Source organism: Panicum hallii, chromosome 6 (genome assembly GCF_002211085.1).
Source record: "Panicum hallii strain FIL2 chromosome 6, PHallii_v3.1, whole genome shotgun sequence".
Taxonomy (NCBI): Eukaryota; Viridiplantae; Streptophyta; class Magnoliopsida; order Poales; family Poaceae; genus Panicum; species Panicum hallii.
Genome location: NC_038047.1, coordinates 15,291,831 through 15,311,852, shown reverse-complemented (window position 1 = coordinate 15,311,852; position 20,022 = coordinate 15,291,831). Strand labels below are relative to the sequence as shown.

Genomic DNA, 20,022 nt, shown 5'->3' with positions numbered 1-20,022 from the left:
TGTTATCACTATAAGGATGACGGACGGGAGTTTTGTGAGGTATCATGGTTGAGATGATACCCCGTCCGTGTTGTGGAACTTGATAAGGTCGCAGTGTGTGGTAGCGGTGGTTAAGCGTTTGAAAGTACTAGCCACATGCCGTGAAATATGGTAAGCGGTAAGCCTAGTAACCAATCGGCCCGAGGAGTGGACATACCCCCCACTACATGTATTTGGTTCTTTTGGTTACTTGATTCGACATGTAGGAATACGTGTTGCTGGGCAACCAGGAGTACGGGTTTTGTAGTCGCGCTATAGACGTACGTCCTGCACTTTGGAAGTGCGTATGGTCCTGCAGTCGCTTGTGATGGTTCTGATCCACGAGTCGGAATGAAAGGTAAACGGTTGCTTAGGAACGACCCTTTGGTGTTCCGAGCGTGTGTGTTAGGTTTAGCCTTGCAAGGTTTTGAAATTCGATTCAGGAATCGTCCGTTTCTCGCGGAGATTGAGACTGCTTAATCCCTTTGCCACATAGAGTAACAAGAGCAACTTTATGATTATCAAGGATGATGTTTGATTAAAGATACTACCATGTTTGAGTAGACATAGGTGCTTACCTAGAATGGTTAATCAACTAGAACCTGAAAAACTAAAAGTTGAAATTAAGGATCTACTCTTTGTTGCTTTTCAGCTAAAAACTCTAACCAAAACCTGAAAAGCCTGCATAAGTCTAGATACATGGCTAAGTATACCATGAGCGGGTAAGTCTTGCTGAGTATTAGCATACTCAATCTTGCTTTGTAACTATCTCCTTCAGGTAATCTCCCTGATAAGCCAGCTTTCATTACACCATGGCCCTACCCCTTGCCTGATGGTTGGTCCGTGTAGTGGGATCCGTCCCCGGCCAACACAGATTCCGCTGAATGATATCATGCCAGGGCTAGCATGATATCTGTAATAACGACGTGTACAATGTTCGTGTTTTCAAACTCCGCTGTTGTGACTTAAAACTGAAACCATTTTGTAATAATGTCCCTTGTTGGGCACTAATGTTACTTTTATATGCATATGTAATATATCTGCCTGTGATGTAAAGTGTAATGGCATTTATATCTCTGGACTCGCCTTCGTGCGAGGTACCTTGTTGGATCCTGCTTTCGGTGGTTTATCGGGACGTTACCCGACAGGCCAAGGGATTATACCGTTTGAATTACGAGGTAGCCCTCAAGAGAGGACTCGCGTACTTGAGCCGGTGTAATTCAGATTGGTTCTGCCACAGCTTCGATAACTAGATCTTGTCCAAAGATTTTGCGTTCACCGGTCTCAGACCAACTCAAAGGGGTTCGACATCTGTGACCGTATAACGCTTCAAAAGGTGCCATTTGAAGACTAGATTGATAGCTGTTGTTGTAAGAGAATTCGGCCAAAGCAAGACATTTATCCCAGCTTGTGCCATAATGAATAATACAAGCTCGGAGCATGTCTTCAAGTATTTGATTAACTCACTCAGTTTGCCCATCTGTTTGGGGATGGTATGCAAAACTTCGAATCAGTTTAGTTCCAAGAGCATACTGTAATTGTTCCCAGAAACGTGCAACGAATGGTGCTCCTCGATCAGAGATGATGGTCTTAGGAACACCGTGTAACCGAATAATTTGATCAAGATAGACTTCGGCATATTTCTTAGCGGAGTAAGTGGTATGTACGGGAAGAAAATGAGCCATTTTTGTGAGTCTATCGATGATTACCCATATGGAGTCATGTCTTTGAGACGTGTTAGGAAGACCAACAATGAAATCCATACTAATGTCTTCCCACTTCCATGACGGAATGGGTAGTGGCTGAAGTGTACCGGATGCCTTAAGATGACTGGCTTTGACTCTTTGGCACGTATCACACTCAGATACATACTTAGCAATTTCCCTTTTCATTCTGGTCCACCAAAAATGCTGTCGTAGATCTTGATACATCTTGGTGCTACTGGGATGAATAGAGAATTTGGATAGATGGGCTTCATCAAAGATTTGTTTCCGAAGTTGATCATCTTTTGGTACAACAATGCGTTTGTTGAACCACAAGACTCCTTGAGAATCAGTGCGAAAACACTTGTATTTAGTTTCTCCTTGAGATAGTCTTAGTTTGATGATTTTGACACCCTCATCATGTAGTTGTGACATAATGATTTTATCTCGAAGGGTAGACTCGATAGATAAAAGATTTAGACTGCCTTGAGGAATGATTTCTAGATTGAGTTTTCTCATCTGATTATAGAGAGTGTCACTGAAGGCTGCTATGGATAAGCAATGACAATGTGCCTTGCGGCTAAGTGCATCCACAACCACATTGGCTTTGCCAAGATGGTAGTACACCTCAAGGTCATAATCTTTGATCAGTTCTAACCATCGCCTTTGCCTCATATTCAAGTCAGCTTGGGTAAAAATATATTTGAGGCTCTTATGGTCAGTGTAAATATTATACTTAGTACCCATAAGATGATGTCTCCAGATTTTAAGAGCGTGAACAACTGCTGCCAATTCCAGATCATGAGTTGGATAGTTTTGCTCATAGTTCCGGAGCACTCTGGATGCATAAGCAATGACCTGGTTGTTTTGGATTAGGACGCAACCAAGGCCGGTCCCAGAGGCATCGCAATAGACATCAAAAGGCTGAGTGTTATCCGGCTGAGCTAGCACCGGAGCAGTTGTTAGAAGTTTTCTCAAGGCATGGAATGCTTCGTCGCACTTATCGTCCCATCGATATTTAACTTCTTTCTTAAGCAGCTCAGTCATAGGTTTAGCTATCTTGGAGAAGTCTGGAATGAATCGGCGATAGTATCCCGCCAATCCAAGAAAACTTCAAATTTGATGGACTGAGATTGGAGGCTTCCAATCCATAACTTTCTGAACTTTAGTTGGGTCAACTGATATGCCTTCACTGGAGATAGTGTGCCCCAGAAATTTCACACTATTCAGCCAAAATTCACATTTCGAAAATTTGGCGTAAAGGCGATGATCACGTAATCGTTGAAGGACGATACGTATGTGATTGGCATGATCTTCATTAGTCTTGGAATATATTAGAATATCGTCAATGAAGACCACGACGAATTTATCAAGTTCCGGCATAAAAACTGAGTTCATGAGATACATGAAATATGCCGGGGCTTTAGTAAGCCCAAATGACATAACCAGATATTCATATAGTCCATATCTGGTTGAGAAGGCTGTTTTTGGAATATCACAAGGCTTGATTTTGATTTGGTGATATCCAGAGCGTAAGTCAATCTTGGAGAAGACTTTAGCTCCAGCTAACTGATCAAACAGGATATCAATGCGGGGAAGAGGATACTTATTCTTGATAGTCACCGCATTGAGTGGACGATAATCAACACATAACCTTAGGCTATCGTCCTTCTTTTTAACGAAGAGAGAAGGACAACCCCAAGGTGAAGCACTTGGGCGTATGAAACCTTTATCAAGAAGATCTTGAAGTTGAATTTTTAGTTCAGCTAATTCATTTGGAGGCATACGATATGGCCTCTTTGAAATAGGAGCAGTGCCCGGTTGAAGTTCAATAATGAACTCGATGTCTCTGTCTGGTGGCATTCCAGGCAAGTCATCTGGAAAGACATCGGGAAACTCACACACTACAGGAATATCCTTTACTTTAACATTGGGAATGGCATAAGTACAAGGATATAGACATTCCTGCTGAGGTAAGTAGAGGGTAATGGCTCCTTGATATGGTGAATCAATCTCAATAACTTGGGAAGAAATGTCCAGCAGTACTCTATGTTCAGTCATCCAATTCGTCCCAAGTATAACGTCAATACCTTCTAAGTTTAGCAATACCAAATCAGTTTTAATCACTTGGCTGCCTAATCGAATTGGCACACTTTTAACCATTTGATTAGAGGCAATCTTTCCTCCAGGGGTAGAAATCATATATGATCCTTGGGTAGGACAAGGATCAAGTCCTATTCGGATACCACAGTTGTTACTAATAAAACTATGAGTTGCTCCAGAATCAAATAATGCAACAACTGGTTGGTGATGGATAGAGAATGTACCCGACATGACGGGGGCTCCGCCTGGAAGTTCCGCAAGGGTGGTGAAGTTAATTCGTCCCTGCCGGACTTGCATCATCGGCCTTTTACCCTTGTTCTGGTTACCCTGATTGGAGCTCTGTCCTTGATTGGGTTTCCTGGGTCGTGGGCAATCCCTGATGAAATGATCCGCACTCCCGCAATTGAAGCAACGATAATTGCTGCCTCGCTGTAGAGCTTGTTGCACATTTGGTCTTGGACCAGATTGCGGTAGTTGCGGTGGAGGTACGGGAGGTCTATACCTTCCTTGTTGTTGGGGCGGCCTGAAAACCAATCAGCCAAACGGGGCATTCTTCTGTGGCGCTCTGATCTGGGTGTTAGGAACAACCCGATACCTCGGTGATTGAGCACTCGAGGGTCCAATAGGAGTCTTTCTTTTCTTCTCAGCACGGTGTGCCATGATACAATCCTCCTGGGTTAAGGCCATATTAATCAGCTCACTGAAATTATTAGCCCTAACAAGATTCAGGCGCTCCTTGAGCTTGGTATTAAGGCCACGATGAAAACGATCTTGTTTCTTGGCATCATTATCTGCATGATAACCTGCATATTGGCACAGATGATTAAAAGTCTATGCATACTGCAATACCGTATTGGAACCCTGGTTAAATGCCAAGAACTCGTTCAACTTTCGCTCCAGCAATCCTTCGGGAATATAATGTGCCCTAAAGGCAGTCCGAAATTCATCCCAGGAGATGACATGTCCCGCGGGCTGCATGGCGTAGAAATTATCCCACCATATACGAGCAGCACCGCGAAGTTGCTGGGCAGCAAAAGAAGCTTTACTCGAATCCGCACAAGGTATAGTCAAGAGGGCGAACTTCGATTCGATGATATGAAGCCAGGCATCAGCATCCAAAGGTTCTTCAGCCTTACTGAAGAACGGGGGTTGGGTACTAAGGAAGTCCTGATAGCTAGTCACCGGAGGGGGAAGGTCATCACGACCTCCTCGGAACTGTTGACGCTGCTGGTTCTACTGTGCTTGTACTAGCAAATTTAGGAGTTCTGTTTGCCGTGCCATCACTTCAGCTAGATTGGGAGGTGGTGGTGGCGGTTGTTGAGAACCACTGGCTTGTTCTGCCCGGAAATCTTCCGGGGTTCCACGCGTGGCTCCAACCATCTGAAATAAAGGAGACGTCTGTTATTAATTACATGACCTTACTCCCAATTTCAGAAGACACAATATTCATATAAATAATGCACATATTCCATTCAATCATCTCATTTCAGAATATCAAGATAAAGAACAAAAGGATAAAACATGAAGCTTATATTACAGCGTAGATTTTGATGGTTTCCCCCATTACACATCCATAGGATCCAGACACCAGCCATCTATGTTACAACAAATGGCGCAAGGCCTGGTTAAACTACATACTAACTAAGGCATTTCACTCCTCACAGATTACACTAGAAAGAAGTCGACGATTTAACAACTAGAAATCGTCGAAGTTGCCTACAGAAGACTGACTACCAGAAGAAGAATGATGGGGACTAAGAATAGGGTCCCCATGCTCAGAGTCAAGCTCCGAGACTCCCTCAATCTCCTCTGGATCTTCTTCTTCGGCCTCAGGTACTGCGGGTACGACGGGAGGTATTGGTGGCTGCTGCAGTTCTTCAAGGTGAGCCTGTGCATCATCAGCCGCAAGGATTAGATCATGGATTTGTTCTTGAAGAAACTCAATGATGGTGTTACGCTGAGTGATTATATGATCACTCTCATTGATCTGATCTTCTCGGTGAAGGATGGTCTCATCCCGTGCTGCGATGATCTCATCCTTCTGAGTCACTAAAGCTCGAAGCTGATCAACTTGAGTATTTTGTCTATCAGCCTCTCTATAGTGACTTCGTGCGGCATTAATCAACTGACCCATTTCACGACGTAGGAGCAGTTGATAGTGATACTGTACATTCATAAAACGCATCATTCCTTGAAGCGCTTCTTCCGGTGGACCCTCCAATCTATGACTCTCAGGGACGATTCTGAGATTCCATTCTGGCTCATTGGGATTTGTCGCTGAAAATAAACCAATGGGTTGTCCTGCGACTTCTTTCGGATGCTGATTACAGAAACGATAAATAGCCTCCAATGCTGCTCCTTCGATAGTATCAACTATTCGATAGCCCATCATGTTAACTTCACTGGGCTGCCACTGAGAATGAAAAGGATGTTGCAGAATGGTCATTCTGACTCGAGCTCTGTGAACACCTTCTTCCTGATACTCAACAGCGTCATATTGGGGAGGTTCTGTATAGTGAAATGACCTTAAGGATTCCCAAAGTAAACGAGGGAAACCCTCCCAATGCAGGGCATTGGTGTGGAGATGCCCTTCCGGATCCCAAAAGACATTAGAAGGAGCTGCCATCTGCGACAAGAATGCAAATGGTGAGCTATGTTTACCTTGCTAGGAAGTCACAAGGTAAATAGAATGAAACAAACGATACTGATAACAGCGAGAACTAGAAACCGGATGAAAACTTAGGATTCTTGACCAACATTACTACAAGAACCCCATTAACCCATTCTAAAGATATACCACCCCTACCTGTCCTTAGAAAATCAAAACATACCTTGTATACATATATTTGATGATAAAATATGCATGCACGTTCTATTCGACCTCGCAACCCAACAACTGCCGAATATCTTCGGACTTACGCAATTAATCTCGGTGGCATAACACATACGTCTCTCTCTAATAACTAGCCGATAAGTCCTATACGCCCTATTTTCGTAATCGTGGTTAGTGTACCTGCAGGAAATCACATTATGTATCCAATGAACCTTTCATGCCAGCATGTCATGAAAGCGTCCCCAATCATTACTGTTCACTATAGAAACAGCATCTGTACAATTACCGCCGTACAGACAACATTAACATACGTCATTCAATAACGTATTCACAGGGGTACCGCAACATGCGGGGGTATGAACAGCAATCGCCATACCCTGCGCCGAACCATAGACTCCCAATATAATCAACCGAGATTGGTATATTGGCAGCATCTCAAGTAGGCCACTGCTTGAGATTCAGCGTTCGGATCGCATCACCGACGGGAAGGCCAAGCTCCCTCAGTTGGCTGAGGATCCTTACCTCCTTACCTCACTATCGAAGGCGTCGTTACAAAAAGTAAAGTTGAATTGTGCATGAATTTAAGTTTGAACAGAAAAGTAATGCTGGTGGTTAGAGTTATATATATATATATATATATATATATATATATATATATATATATATATATATCATAGCCACCTCTAATTCCCTTAAACATCCCCCTAGAGCTTTACGTACTAAGCACAAGCCTTAACGAAACCAACGCGGTTTTACAAAATACTTGGTTGATCAAATTTTATACTAAAAGTATTTTTAAGGCATGTCACATCTCCAGTGTACACTTGTTAGCTCTAATACCAGCTGTGGCAGTACCAACCTGAATTATACCGGCTCAAGTACGCGAGTCCACTCTAGAGGGCTCTAACTTACTTCAAACGGTATAATCCCTTGGCCTGTCGGGTGACGTCCCGATAAACCACCGAATGCAGGATCAAACAAGGTACCTCGCACGAAGGCGAGTCCAGAGATACAAATGCCATCACATTTTACATCATAGGCAGTTATGTTACATGAGTGTTCAAAAGTAACATAAGTTCCTGACTGGGGGAAATTATTACAAACGGATTAAGTTTCAAGTCATGCAGCGGAGTTTAAAGCATGGGCACTATGCACGTCGTCAGTGCAGATATCATGCTAGCCCTAGCATGACCTCACTCGGAGGGGTCTGCATTGGCCGGGGACGGGTCCCACTCCACGGACCAACCATCAGGCAGAGGGTCGGGCCACGGTACCGGCAGAGCTGAGTCGTCAGGAGGATTACCTAAACCAAAAGTGTAATGCAAGACTGAGTATTCTAATACTCAGCGAGGCTTACCCGGTCATGGTATACTTAGCTATATAACTAGACTCATGAAGGCTTTTCAGGTTTTAGATAGGGTTTTCAGCTGAAAAGCGATAAAGAGTGGGTCCTTAATTTCAACTTTTAGCTTTCAAGTTCTAGGTGATTATCCACTCTAGGTAAGCACCTATAACTATCCAAGCATGGTAGAGTTTTTAGCCAAACATCATCTTTAATAACCATAGCATTTCTCTTGTTACTCTATGTGGTAAAGGGATCAAGCAGTCTCAATCTCCGCGAGAAACGGACGATTCCTGAATCGAATTTCAGCCTTGCAAGGTAAACCTAACTCACACGCTTGGAACATCCAACGATAGTTCCGAAGCAACCGTTTGCCTTTCATTCCGACTCGTGGATCAGATCCACCACAAGCGACTGCAGGACCATACGCACTTCCAAAGTGCAGGATGTACGCCTGTAGCGCGACTACATGTCCGTACTCCTGGTTTCCCAGCAACACACATTCCCACATGTCGAATCGAGTAACAGGAAGATCCAAAATACAAGTGGTGGGAGGTATGTCCACTCCTCGGGCCGATTGGTTACTAGGCTTACCGCTTACCATATTTCCCGGCATGTGGCTAGTACTTTCAAACGCTTAACCACCACTACCACACACTGCGACCTTATCAAATTCAACAACACAGACGGGGTATCATCTCCACCATGATACCTCACAAAACTCCCGTCCGTCACCCTTATAGTGATTACAGGAATGTAAACATTACAATTCCTATATCGCGCGAGTGACAGGAAATCACCCGACTTCTACCGGTCCTATTAGCAGAGCAGCTATTCGGACTTAAGTTGCAGTGTTCAGTACATCGGTTCCTAGAGTTATGCAACTAGGGTTCCTCATACAATTCCTAAAAACATAATGCATAGAAAAATATAAATAATATAGGTTGCAGTGTAAATAAAGTAGGGGTTATGTCCGGGGCTTGCCTTCTTGTGTAGGGTTGGGGGTAGTAGTGTTAAAGTTTTCTGAACTTTGGTTCGGAGCTTCAGTTAGACCTTCGACAGCGTCCTCGGGGTGTGCAGGAATTTCCACGGCTTGGTCCGCGATCAGCTCGTAATCACCGTCTGCGAGAGCAGTCGGGTCTACATGATATGCAAGAATATAAAATTAGGAATGCATACTCTTTTATTTTATTTCACGATAAGTTGCAATCTAAAAAGCTAGCACACAAAAACTCATGACACAAAAAGGGATCCTAGTTTTGAATCATCATTCATATCTAACCTATCACTATAGCATTGAATTGACTGAAAACGGAACTAAAATATTTTAAGTCTAGATTCAAATCTTAATTTAAATTCAAATTTTAAATAAACAAAATTATAAAGTCTTGAAAATTTAATCATAGATTAATTATCCACCTATTAGATTAGGGCAAAAAGATCTAATTAATTAAGCTTTAATAGATGAGCTTAACTAATCCTATTATAATTCAAATTGAATTCTCCAAATTTTAAAAGAACTCAAGCTACACAACAGAACTAGGTTTGAAAATTCTACACCAGTTCATACATAATCTATAAAAATTGTATTCCAAAAATCATAAGTAGCAAAGTTAGTATGTAGAAGCTATGTATGTTAAACTCTTTTACCTTGGATTTAAAATAGATTCAAAAATACTTAGTTTCAAACTAAACTCATTTAATAAAAGTTGTAGGGTTTAAAATCTAGTTTCTAACAAAATTAGTTTTGCAATTTTTAAATTTTTCTATAGTTTGCTATGAATTTTACAAGACAGCAGCATCTACACATGAAATAACAGCAGACTTGGGGGGGTTCTGGTATTCTTGCGCTGAGGTCCCTGGGACAGGATTTCTATTTGTAGATGTGCCCCTGCCCGACCATGACGACGGCCGGCCGATCGGCTCGAGTGCGTTCTCGCCGGCGGCGAGCACTCCGGTGGGAAGGGGCAGACCGCGCATGATCCAAAGGAGTGGTTTGGAAGAGAGTGTACTCGATAAACAGCGATGGAACACGGCCGGCGACAGGGAAGTGCGGCGGCCGCGTCGGGTCACCGGCGTTCCCGGCGAAGGGCTGGTGAACATGAGCAGGGGAGGTGTGCACGAGCACCAGTAGGTTACGGGGAAATGGTTTGTATACCTGGATGGACTGGAGATCAAGTGGAGGAAGCTGTCGACGACGAGGTCGAGCTCGGGCGGCTCCGGTGAGCGGCGGCTCGGGGTGAGAGCAATCCTGGCGGAGGGAAGTCGGGGGCTGGGTTGGGTCAGGTCGAGGAGCTGGGGGAGAGGGTGGGGAAGCAGCTGGTCGAGTGAATTTGGGCGGGGTGGCGCGGTTGGGGAGAATTCCGGTGAGGAACAGTGGCGGTGGCTCGGTGTCGCGAGGAGGAAGAAAGGGCAAAGCAGCTGGAGGGAGAGGGGGTTTGATCGGGTTTGTAGTAGCGCCTGGTTTGCAGAAGAGAGGGAAAAGAAGAGAGAAAGGGGTGGTCACGGCTACGCCCAGGACGGCGGGCGGTGAGGTGGAGGCCGGCGAGCGCTCGGGAAGACCGTGGCGCGCGCGAGGCAAGACAACAGGGCTCGGCTAGAGCGGCGGGCAAGAGCGGGGTGACACGTGGGAAGGAGAAGCAGGAGGTGGACAGTGGCGTCGACGGCAGAGCGGCGGCCAGGGGGGAGTCCTGCGCCGGCGTCAGAGACGGGAAGCAGAGGAGCAGAGGGGGTTCAGAGGAAGAAGAGGAGGAGGGAAAGTCCAAGGACTGGTTTGGAATATTTAGAAAGTTCAGGGGCCTCTCGGTAAACTTAGAAATTCCCACTGAAATAGAGATCAAATGAAGAAAATCCCAAAATAAAAGTTGTAGAGTTTTTCAAGCTCTACAATTTAGCTTTAGGGCTCAAGTTCAAAAACTCAAAGTTTGCAGCATTACTTGTTGAATTTTGAACAAGGTAGAATTTTGAATTACCCTTATCTTTACCAAAGGGGATTTGATCAAATTTTTGATATTTTTGCAAAAGTTTATGGAATGTCATGATGACTAGTACTTTTACATGTTAGCCCTCAAGTAAACATGAAAGTTACTTCACACACCAATTATTTTGCATAAAAGACCCTAGAACTTATGTTATATTTACACATAGGTCCCTATCTTTACTCAAAGGCTATTTTCCTAAGAATTCAATCTACCTTTTTACATTTCCTTCCTTATGATAACATAATTTTCAACACCTAGCATTATATTTCCCCTAGGTTTTAATGCTATCTTCCACTTCACCCTATTTACATTCAAGGACCCATATTTTATAGAAATTACAGATACACCCCTAGCATTTTGTAATACCCACATACACCATAGTAGGCATTATACTAAACCTAGTGTCCATATTTTCTAGTTACCTGAATGTCACGTCAAATGCTATGGACATATTTTATTTTTATTTAATCCAGTGTTTAAAACGTAAAGAAAAAATAGAAAGAGGAGAGAGAATCTCTATAGAGGAAACCTGTAGCGTTCTCTATTTTAGAGGACCATTTAGAGAACGCTGCTGGAGCATATAGAGAACGGAATCTTCTCTATATATAGGGTAGAGAATGGTTTAGACTGTCTCCAACGAATCTTCTCTATATATAGGGTAGAGAACGGTTTAATATAGAGAAGATTCCGTTCTTTATATGCTCCAGCAGCGTTCTCTAAATGGTCCTCTAAAATAGAGAACGCTACAGGTTTCCTCTATATATAGAGATTCTCTCTCCTCTTCTCTATTTTTTCTTTACGTTTTAAACACTGGATTAAATAAAAATAAAATATGTCCATAGCATTTGAGGTATGATAAATACGTACGTACAAAAATTTGGAACAAAATACGTTTCTAATATAGGGTTTAATGTATAGAGAACGAGATTTAGAGAACGTTGTTGGAGACAAATGAGATATAGAGGAGAGAATCTTGTAGAGAAGTCTGTAATAAATGACGGATATAAAGAAGGATATAGAGAACGACGGTTGGAGATAGCCTAAGGGGGTGAAGCGGAGTTTTCTTTATAGGAAATATTCCATTACTCACTAGCTCTATGCAAGTCGCCACGTACCAGAGCAAGTACAAAGTCTGGAGCATGGCTCATATACATGCATGAGCCCTCCTCTAAAGTACACTCATGGACAGCTAGGCTATTAGCAACCTTTTTGAGCTTTGCTACTCCAAATTGATTGTGAACCATCCATTTAGGTTAATCTTGATGTCTATTAATATATATTACCTCCTAGTACATCCTAGGTGGTAATAGGAGAAATAAATATTTATATAGTATTTTGTTTTTAAAAAATAGAAAAAATATGAGGTATAATATTTTGCAATTAGATCTAACATGTATGCATATGTTAGCATGCATACGTGATGGATAATTTATTTCAATGTTTTTTTGTAACATGCATGAATACTAACGCGTCACATACATGATGGATCTTGACGTGAGTTAATGGTCTTTTTGGAACATGCATATGTGACGGATACCAATTTGCCGCCAACATGTTTTTGGAACATGCATATGATATGTGATGGATCCCAATTTTATACCAACGATTTATATAAACTAACGTACAGAGGCCACCCTAACCTACGGAAACTGCCCCCTTCAAATGCATGCATGCATGCAATTTGTTTGCAATCCCCGTGATTTGAGGAGGTCTTGCTGCTTAACAGGTTTTTTATTTTTTAATAGCATGGTGCTACGGGTAATATAAATTTTACCAGATCTACATGAGACCACCAACTTTATATTCTTTCATTCTATGTACAGGCTGTGCCGTGACCGCGTGAAAATTAATTGTCCGAATTTCGATTTGCATTCCGATTGATTTGTCCGGTTCTGATTAGGATTCCGATTAACGGATCAGTGAATTATTGCTTGCTTTACAAATAGTAACAAATAGTAGAGATAGAGACAAAGAAAGAGATAACAGATAGAGATTGATTCTTTATCTATCTAACCAATGGCCCAGATTTAATTCAAATCTTACCTCCTTAGAGGTAATAGGTGTACCTTAGCAAGACCCAACCTTATTCCATGAGCTAGGGAATACAAACACAGAACATGTACAAATTGGGACATCATAAACTCCCGTATCTACCTAAACAAACAACCATTAGGACTCTCTAGGTCTGTTGACATGTGCGCTCTTTCCACAGTTGCCGCATCAGTTTCTACTACTATTCTTGTCATTCCCAATTCAGAAGCTCGCTGAAGACTACGCATAACTGCTAGAGTTTCAGCTTGCAAAGCGCTGGCAACTCCAGGAAAGCTTCCTGCTCCCCCTTCCAGAAAATAACCTTCACAATCCCGGACGAGAAAACCCCATCCTCCAGCCCTTGTAGAAAGGAGGCATCCACATTGATTTTATAATGATCGACAGGTGGAGGCTTCCACCTGTGAGCTGGGATATTCACTACAGGAAAACAGTGAACTTCCGACGGCTAAAACAATCTTTCGACAGCCCCGTCGAAAGATACTTAACTTCCGACGGCCGAGAACAGAGCCGTCGGAAGTTATTTATCTTCCGACGGCCGAAGACAGAGCCGTCGGAAGTTGCTTAACTTCCGACGGCCGAATACAGAGCCGTCGGAAGTTAAGAAACTTCCGACGGCCTAGGGCGGGCCGCCGTTACCCTCCGGCCGGGCTCGCGTTTTCTCAACTCCGTTTTCTTTTCCCATCTCCCGCTGCGCTGCCCGCCGCGCCGCCACCCCCCAGCTCGCCCCGTCCGCCCCTGCCGCTGCCCGGCGCCCCGCGGCCCGTCCCTGCGCCGCCCGGCCCCGCCGCCGCCCGGCGCCCCACCACCTAACTTAGCGGCACCAGGAGACTCACACGTTGATCCAACATCGAATTGGGCGGATCAATTCATTGGAAGTGGCGGATCAATTCAACCAGTTGATGGAGGTGGCCAAACTTAAATGAAACATTATTGTTGTATGAATTTGTTCGATATGATACTTATATGAAGTTTGTGAACTTTGATTATGAACCCGTGAAGTTTATGTATGTGGATATATGAATTGTGTACTTTTGTGCAATTTCTGATTGTGAATTATAATTGTGGATGAAATTTGATTATATATAATGTTTGTGGTTGGTTTTGAGGTTTCAATTTGGCTGTTAGCCTGGGAAGCTTAACTTCCGACGGCCAGAGCTAAACCGTCGGAAGTTAAGAGACAACCGTCAGTCGCCGTCTGCGCGGCTAACTTCCGACGGTTTTACATGGCCGTCGGAAGTTAATAAACTTCCGACGGTTTTGGTGCCAAGCTGTCAGAAGTTTCAAATTTCCGACGACTTTGGCCCGACGAGCAAATTTCCGACGGTTTAGCGGTAACTTCCGACGGTCGGAAGTCACCAGTTTTCTTGTAGTGATTCAGCTTTGCTATGCACATGTTTACCATCCTCTTAAATTTCATCAAATGGAAGGAAACAAAATTACTGATTTCCGCTGCAGTGGCCATCCATTCACCCACAGTCGCCTTATTACGCGCTGACCACCAACACCAAAGCCATATAAAAGCTCTGTTCTGATCTTTTTGCTCAAGCCTCAAAATTTTCATTACAGTTTCCTTCCCAGATCTGCATTGCTCTAGTTCAGCCCTTATATGCTTCAAGTTCATCATTCCCCAACATTCCTTGCCCATTTTGCATTTAAAAAATAAATGGCCACAGTCCTCATCTAAACGATAGCAAACAGGACAGACAGTTTCAGTTTTTGCTCCTCGCCTGATCAAGTTTCGCCTTAGACGAAGGCTATTACGTTCCAACCGCCATATAAACACGTTGACTTTATTTGGAAATTTCAGCTACCATATTTTGTGCCATTTAAACTCTTCATTACTATTCGCTGCCAATGATGATGATGCGTCCCTTCCTAGCTCTTGATTCTGAATCTGAACAGCTAGCTTATATGCCGATTTTACTGAAAACTTCCCAATTGAATCAAACTGCCACGCCGGCCAATAAATCATATCCACATCGACTAGGATTGTCAAGATCACATTAGCATCCTCTGGCCAGAAAAGTATATGTGACCAATTGTTCATCCCATTCCCCTGTACTGGGATCAATCAGGTCTGAAACTTTGATCAGGAGCGATGAACCTCTTGGTGTGATTGGTTTTCTTGTGCTTCCACAGGGGAGTCCATGGGCAGCGTAAATATTAGTGTAAGTTCCGCCACCGATTTGCCAAATAAGACCTTGTTTTAGGAGCTAGAGTCCCTGCAAAATACTATGCCATGAGTATGAAGTACCTCCTCTCGCTGTGCACCGTAAGAAACTCTGTTTGGAAAATATTTCGCCTTTAGAACTTGACCAGATTATCAAGGCCGGTTAACAGTCGCCATGGCTGTCGTGATAGCATCGCCACATTAAACAAATGTAGATCACGAAAACCCAGGCCCCCATCTTCTTTGATCTCCTTAATTTCTCCCAACTTAGCCAATATATCTTGCTGACTTTGTCTTGTTGTCTCCACTAATACCGACAGATTAGTGTGCTCAATTCATCACACAAGCCTTTTGTTAGATGTCGCGTAGGTCGTTATCACTTGTGCCACTGCTTTAACAAAAATCTCCTACCTTGCCTTAGATGGTAACTTTTCCAGCCATCCTCGAATACGCGCCCAGATCTTTTGTTCATTGTATTCAAATGCTCTCTTTCTTGATTAAAGCACTGAAACTGGAAGCCCCAAGTACCGTACCTCTCAGCCCTCGCCTCCTAATTGATGGACAGAATTGATCTCATTTGTTGTTTTACATGATCACCAGTATTTGGGCTGAATAAGATGGATGATTTAGCTTTGTTTATTAACTGACCTGATGCTAGTTCATATTTGCACAGAATTTGCTGGGGCGAAGTGGAGTTGATGAAGGGGAAGTTGCGGCGTGCGGGAAAACCGGAACGGAGAGGAAAATCACGAGATCGTAGTTGGGAGGGATGCCTACGGCGGACTCGGGACAGAGTTTCTCTGTGTTTTTGTTTCAGCCCAACGTACTCCACTATGTGGTAGTGTGGGCCCAGGATGCTGACACGGCGCGAGCCAGCGGCCATGGATTTTCCACGAGGAGATAAACGGCGATCGACCTGGCCTCTCCCGATAGGCTCCCCCGCCACTTCCCCAAATCCAAACATGCGATCCACCCATCTCCACCCCTTCCTCATCCCACGGCATCCATGCCCACCACCTGTTCGACCGCCTGACGCCGCGCCCCCATGGCTCCCGCGCTCACCTCGAGCCCGCCCTCCTTCCGCCCTCTCTCCTGCCCGCTCCGCCGCCGCGCCGCCACCGTCCTGTGCCGCGCCGGCAAGCCCGGCGCGGATAATGACGCCCCCAAGAAGAGGCCCAGCCTCTTCGCGGACCTCGGCAAGCTCGCGGACGCCACCTCGCTGATACCGGCGCTCCCGACGCCCGCGGCGGGGTCGCTGTTCGCTGGTGGCAGCGGCGGGAGGGGCCGGAAGGACCCGCAGACGGTCTTCGTGGCGGGCGCCACGGGGCAGGCCGGGGTCCGCGTCGCGCAGACGCTGCTGCGCCAGGGCTTCGCCGTGCGCGCCGGCGTTCCGGACCTCGAGTCCGCGCAGGAGCTCGCGCGCCTCGCGGCGGCGTACCGGCTGATATCCCCCGCCGAGGCGCGCCGGCTCAACGCGGTCGAGTCGGACTTCGACGACCCCGAGGCGATCGCCAAGGCCATCGGCCCCGCTGCCAAGGTCGTGGTCACCGTCAGCCCGGGCGAGAAGGGGCCCGAAGCCGGGGGCGTCACTACCGACGACGCGCTCCGGGTGGTGCAGGCCGCGGACCTCGCCAGCGCCTCGCACGTCGTCGTCGTGTATGCCTTGGGGGCCAGCGGCGGCCTTGGGGGCGGTGGGTCCACCTACAATGTGCTCGACGGCTTCACGTCCTTCTTCTCCAACCTCTTCTCCCGCGTGCAGACGCTGACGCTCAGCCAATTCCTGGCCAAGGTGGTGGAGACCGATGTCAGTTATACACTTGTCAAGGCTTCACTTACCGACGACTACAGCCCTGAGAGCTCCTACCCCCTGGTCCTCGCCAAGGAGGGAGCATTGGCATCGCCCAGCACACCTTCCAGCACCGACACTGGCAAGGTATATACCTCTCTTAGCGGTGACATTCATTCCAATGCTCACTATTTAAGAGTCTATGTTGTTGCTTACATGCTTAACTATGTGCCTTTATGCTTTGTGATAGGTGTCAAAGTCACAGATTGCGGCCCTTGTGGCTGATATCTTCTCCAATGTGGCAGTCGCCGAGAACAAGGTATGGAAACTATATCGGTATGTACCTGCATGTGGTATTGCCTCGCATCTCCTCACTATGAGATAGAATTAATGCACAGTTTTTGGTACAGCCCTAAGGGCTTTTTATGGTACTCATACATTTATACTCAGGGCATCCATATGCATATTTGGTTTAAAAGTAGTTCTTATTCATCAGCTACAGCTATATTGATGATAGTCTGCAATGCTTCATGCTTCTGGCAACCTGTTGTGCAGAACTAGGAAATTTCAAATGCCGTTGACAACTGTGAAGCAATCAAATTAAGGCATGCAACAGATAGAGAATAGAGATATATATCTTACATAAGTAAAAGATAAATACATTTCGTGGTTCCCAAATTTAATTCCTCAAGATTCAGTAAATCAGTTGTATTGCAAGTCATGGTTTGAAAAGATTATGGACTCCGTTTTCGTAGAAGCAATGAGTTGCATTGTCATGCTCGAAATTGCAAAACCATATGATAAATATTCTGAATGCACTTTGAGTAGAGCATATGAAAAGGAACATAAATTTTGATTTATTGCCGATTAGGCTACACCACCAGAATTTAACTGAAAGAGAAGCTTCTGCTCTGTTCTTGTATAATGGTGCTTCATTAAGTCGCTGGCTTGCCATTTCAGAGAAAAGTTTCAAATTCGCAGTCCCTAATCATTCTAACTTCTCTTATATATGATAACGAATATGTTTCTCACTTTTTCTTTCATCACTGGACGTGTTTTGTTTTTCTCCTTTATAGTTTTTATACCCATTTATGCAGTTGTAGCGACAAAGGGAAATTGAGTGCCCCTCATTTGGTTTTTATCCGTGGTGCTTGCTGCTCAATTTTCACTTAAATTGTTAAATTGACAATTGTTTTCTTATTTTTTAGGTTGTTGAAGTTTCAACTAACTCATCAGCAGTATCAAAGCCGATAGCTGAGGCTTTCGCGTGAGTAACTAGGACCATTTTTAGTTCACTGATAAGTTGCTTGATTCTTATGGATGGAATGCTATTTGTGTCTTGAATTCTCTAACAATCTTACCATTGAAATGATGAAAAGAAAATGTTGCCGAAACAGCTTGATGTTGTAGAAAAAAGATCCAAGCAGTTTAAGCTGTACTGAACCTTAATAAGCTAAAGATAATTTGCATGCCGAGGAAAAGACTAGGGTATTGGAAGCGGAATAGCGACATAAGTTTTTTTGAGAAAATGATAGAGACAAAATAGTTTAATGCTTCTTTATTTGATTCATATTAGATGTAAGGTTATGCTTTTTATGAGCACGTGTTGAGTGATGAGACAATCTCTAAACTTACAAAGAATCCTTCCTTCACGTTATCACTCGTTTTGCAGATGTACGATGTACTCTTAGTGCTGTATTCTTTTGTATTTACTTGTTATTCTGACATGATTTTTTAAACAATTCTGTTGTAGTTGTTTTTGTTATTAGCTTTTCATTTTCATAATGTTGTTTCTGTACTCATGAAGTTTTCAATCTAAGTGAACACTTTGCAAAGGATCCCCTTAGGTGTTTGAATTCGTAAGACTCTAAAACTTCAAGAATATCTTGCGAGTTTCATTACTTATTCATTTCTTCAGAGCTATTCCTGAAGATAGGAGAAGAAAGGAGTACCAAGAAGCTGCTGCAAAGGCACAGGCAGAAGAAGAGGCCCTGGCCTCACAGCGAGCTAGTGAAGCTGAAGCAGCTGCCAATGATCTCGAAGCCAAGGGGAAGGAGGCACCCTCTGAGGAGGCAGCTGCTAGCCCGGTGAACGGGGCCCAAGCCTCTTTGGAAAACCTCCTGAGCAGAGCCAAAGGGATCAGCACGGACTTCTCCTGGGAGAAGTTCAGCACACAGCTTGCGGAAGCGACGACTCCTCGAACCTCCACGGAGAAGGGACCGAAGGCACAGATCGCCACCGTGCGAGGCCAGGCGAAGGCAAAGAAGCTTGCACCACAGAGGGCAGTCGTGAAGCCAGCGGCGCAGAAGGTGAAGCCACAACCGAAGCAGCCGGACACCAAGCCTGAAGTAAGGCCAGTGTTTGGCGGCCTGTTCAAGCAAGAAACGGTGTATGTGGACGACGATTGAGCTAAGGAGAGCAAAGTTTATCCTCTACGTGATTTTTCCAAGCTTTTGTATGCTCTTGGAATGTGAATGTGTAAATCCGTGTAAATTTGGCTGTAACGAAGCAGCTCTGTCGATGAATGACCATACCCCCATTTTTCAGCGCAGAACTTGTTCACTGGCCTGATGAGTTTCGGGAAAGATCCGATGTCATTTTTATTCTTATAAGAGGAAAGGGACTTCAAATCTTATGATACTTCTCGTGACGCCGACCTATTAGTTTCGCTATTGCTTTTACATGGTTTCCAACCTTGTGGCATATTAGAACTTTAAATGTTTAAATAAGAGTATGGTATCTACTTACTCCGCTTGAAGGAAAGATGGCAGTTTGTAAATTATGATAGAGAGAGATCGTGAACCATTGGCTAATCCCACTGAAAAGTTTTATTTTGTTGTCTCCAAAAGTGAATACGTCATCTCAGGTACTTGAAGTTGTTGAATGAAACAACGCTTTCTAATTCATAATGGTTTATTATTTGGCGGAATAGTTCATTTTATCCTCAAACTTTGAGCTAAAGCTCAACTTCATCCCTAAACTTCCAAAACAAGTCAAACTGCTCCATCCATCCAATTTAGTCCTTTGTCCTACA

At 44.3% G+C, this 20,022-nt stretch overlaps 1 protein-coding gene across 1 annotated transcript; it reads left to right on the top strand.

Annotated features, from left to right (window-relative positions):
* The first annotated feature begins 16,170 nt into the window (after positions 1 to 16,170).
* On the top strand, positions 16,171 to 19,623 carry LOC112897146 (protein PLASTID TRANSCRIPTIONALLY ACTIVE 16, chloroplastic). The gene is made up of 4 exons (XM_025965359.1): positions 16,171 to 17,135; positions 17,239 to 17,307; positions 18,197 to 18,255; positions 18,907 to 19,623. Exons 1-4 carry the CDS (start codon positions 16,248 to 16,250, stop codon positions 19,394 to 19,396), a joined length of 1,506 nt encoding a protein of 501 aa, XP_025821144.1. The 5' UTR covers positions 16,171 to 16,247; the 3' UTR covers positions 19,397 to 19,623.
* The last annotated feature ends 399 nt before the right edge of the window (positions 19,624 to 20,022 follow it).

Coding starts and splice junctions, on each gene's coding strand:
- LOC112897146 (XM_025965359.1), top strand. CDS start 16,248: ATGGCTCCCGCGCTCACCTCGAGCCCGCCCTCCTTCCGCCCTCTCTCC. Junction 17,308..18,196: donor TGGCAGTCGCCGAGAACAAG/GTATGGAAACTA, acceptor CTTATTTTTTAG/GTTGTTGAAGTTTCAACTAA. Junction 18,256..18,906: donor CCGATAGCTGAGGCTTTCGC/GTGAGTAACTAG, acceptor TCATTTCTTCAG/AGCTATTCCTGAAGATAGGA.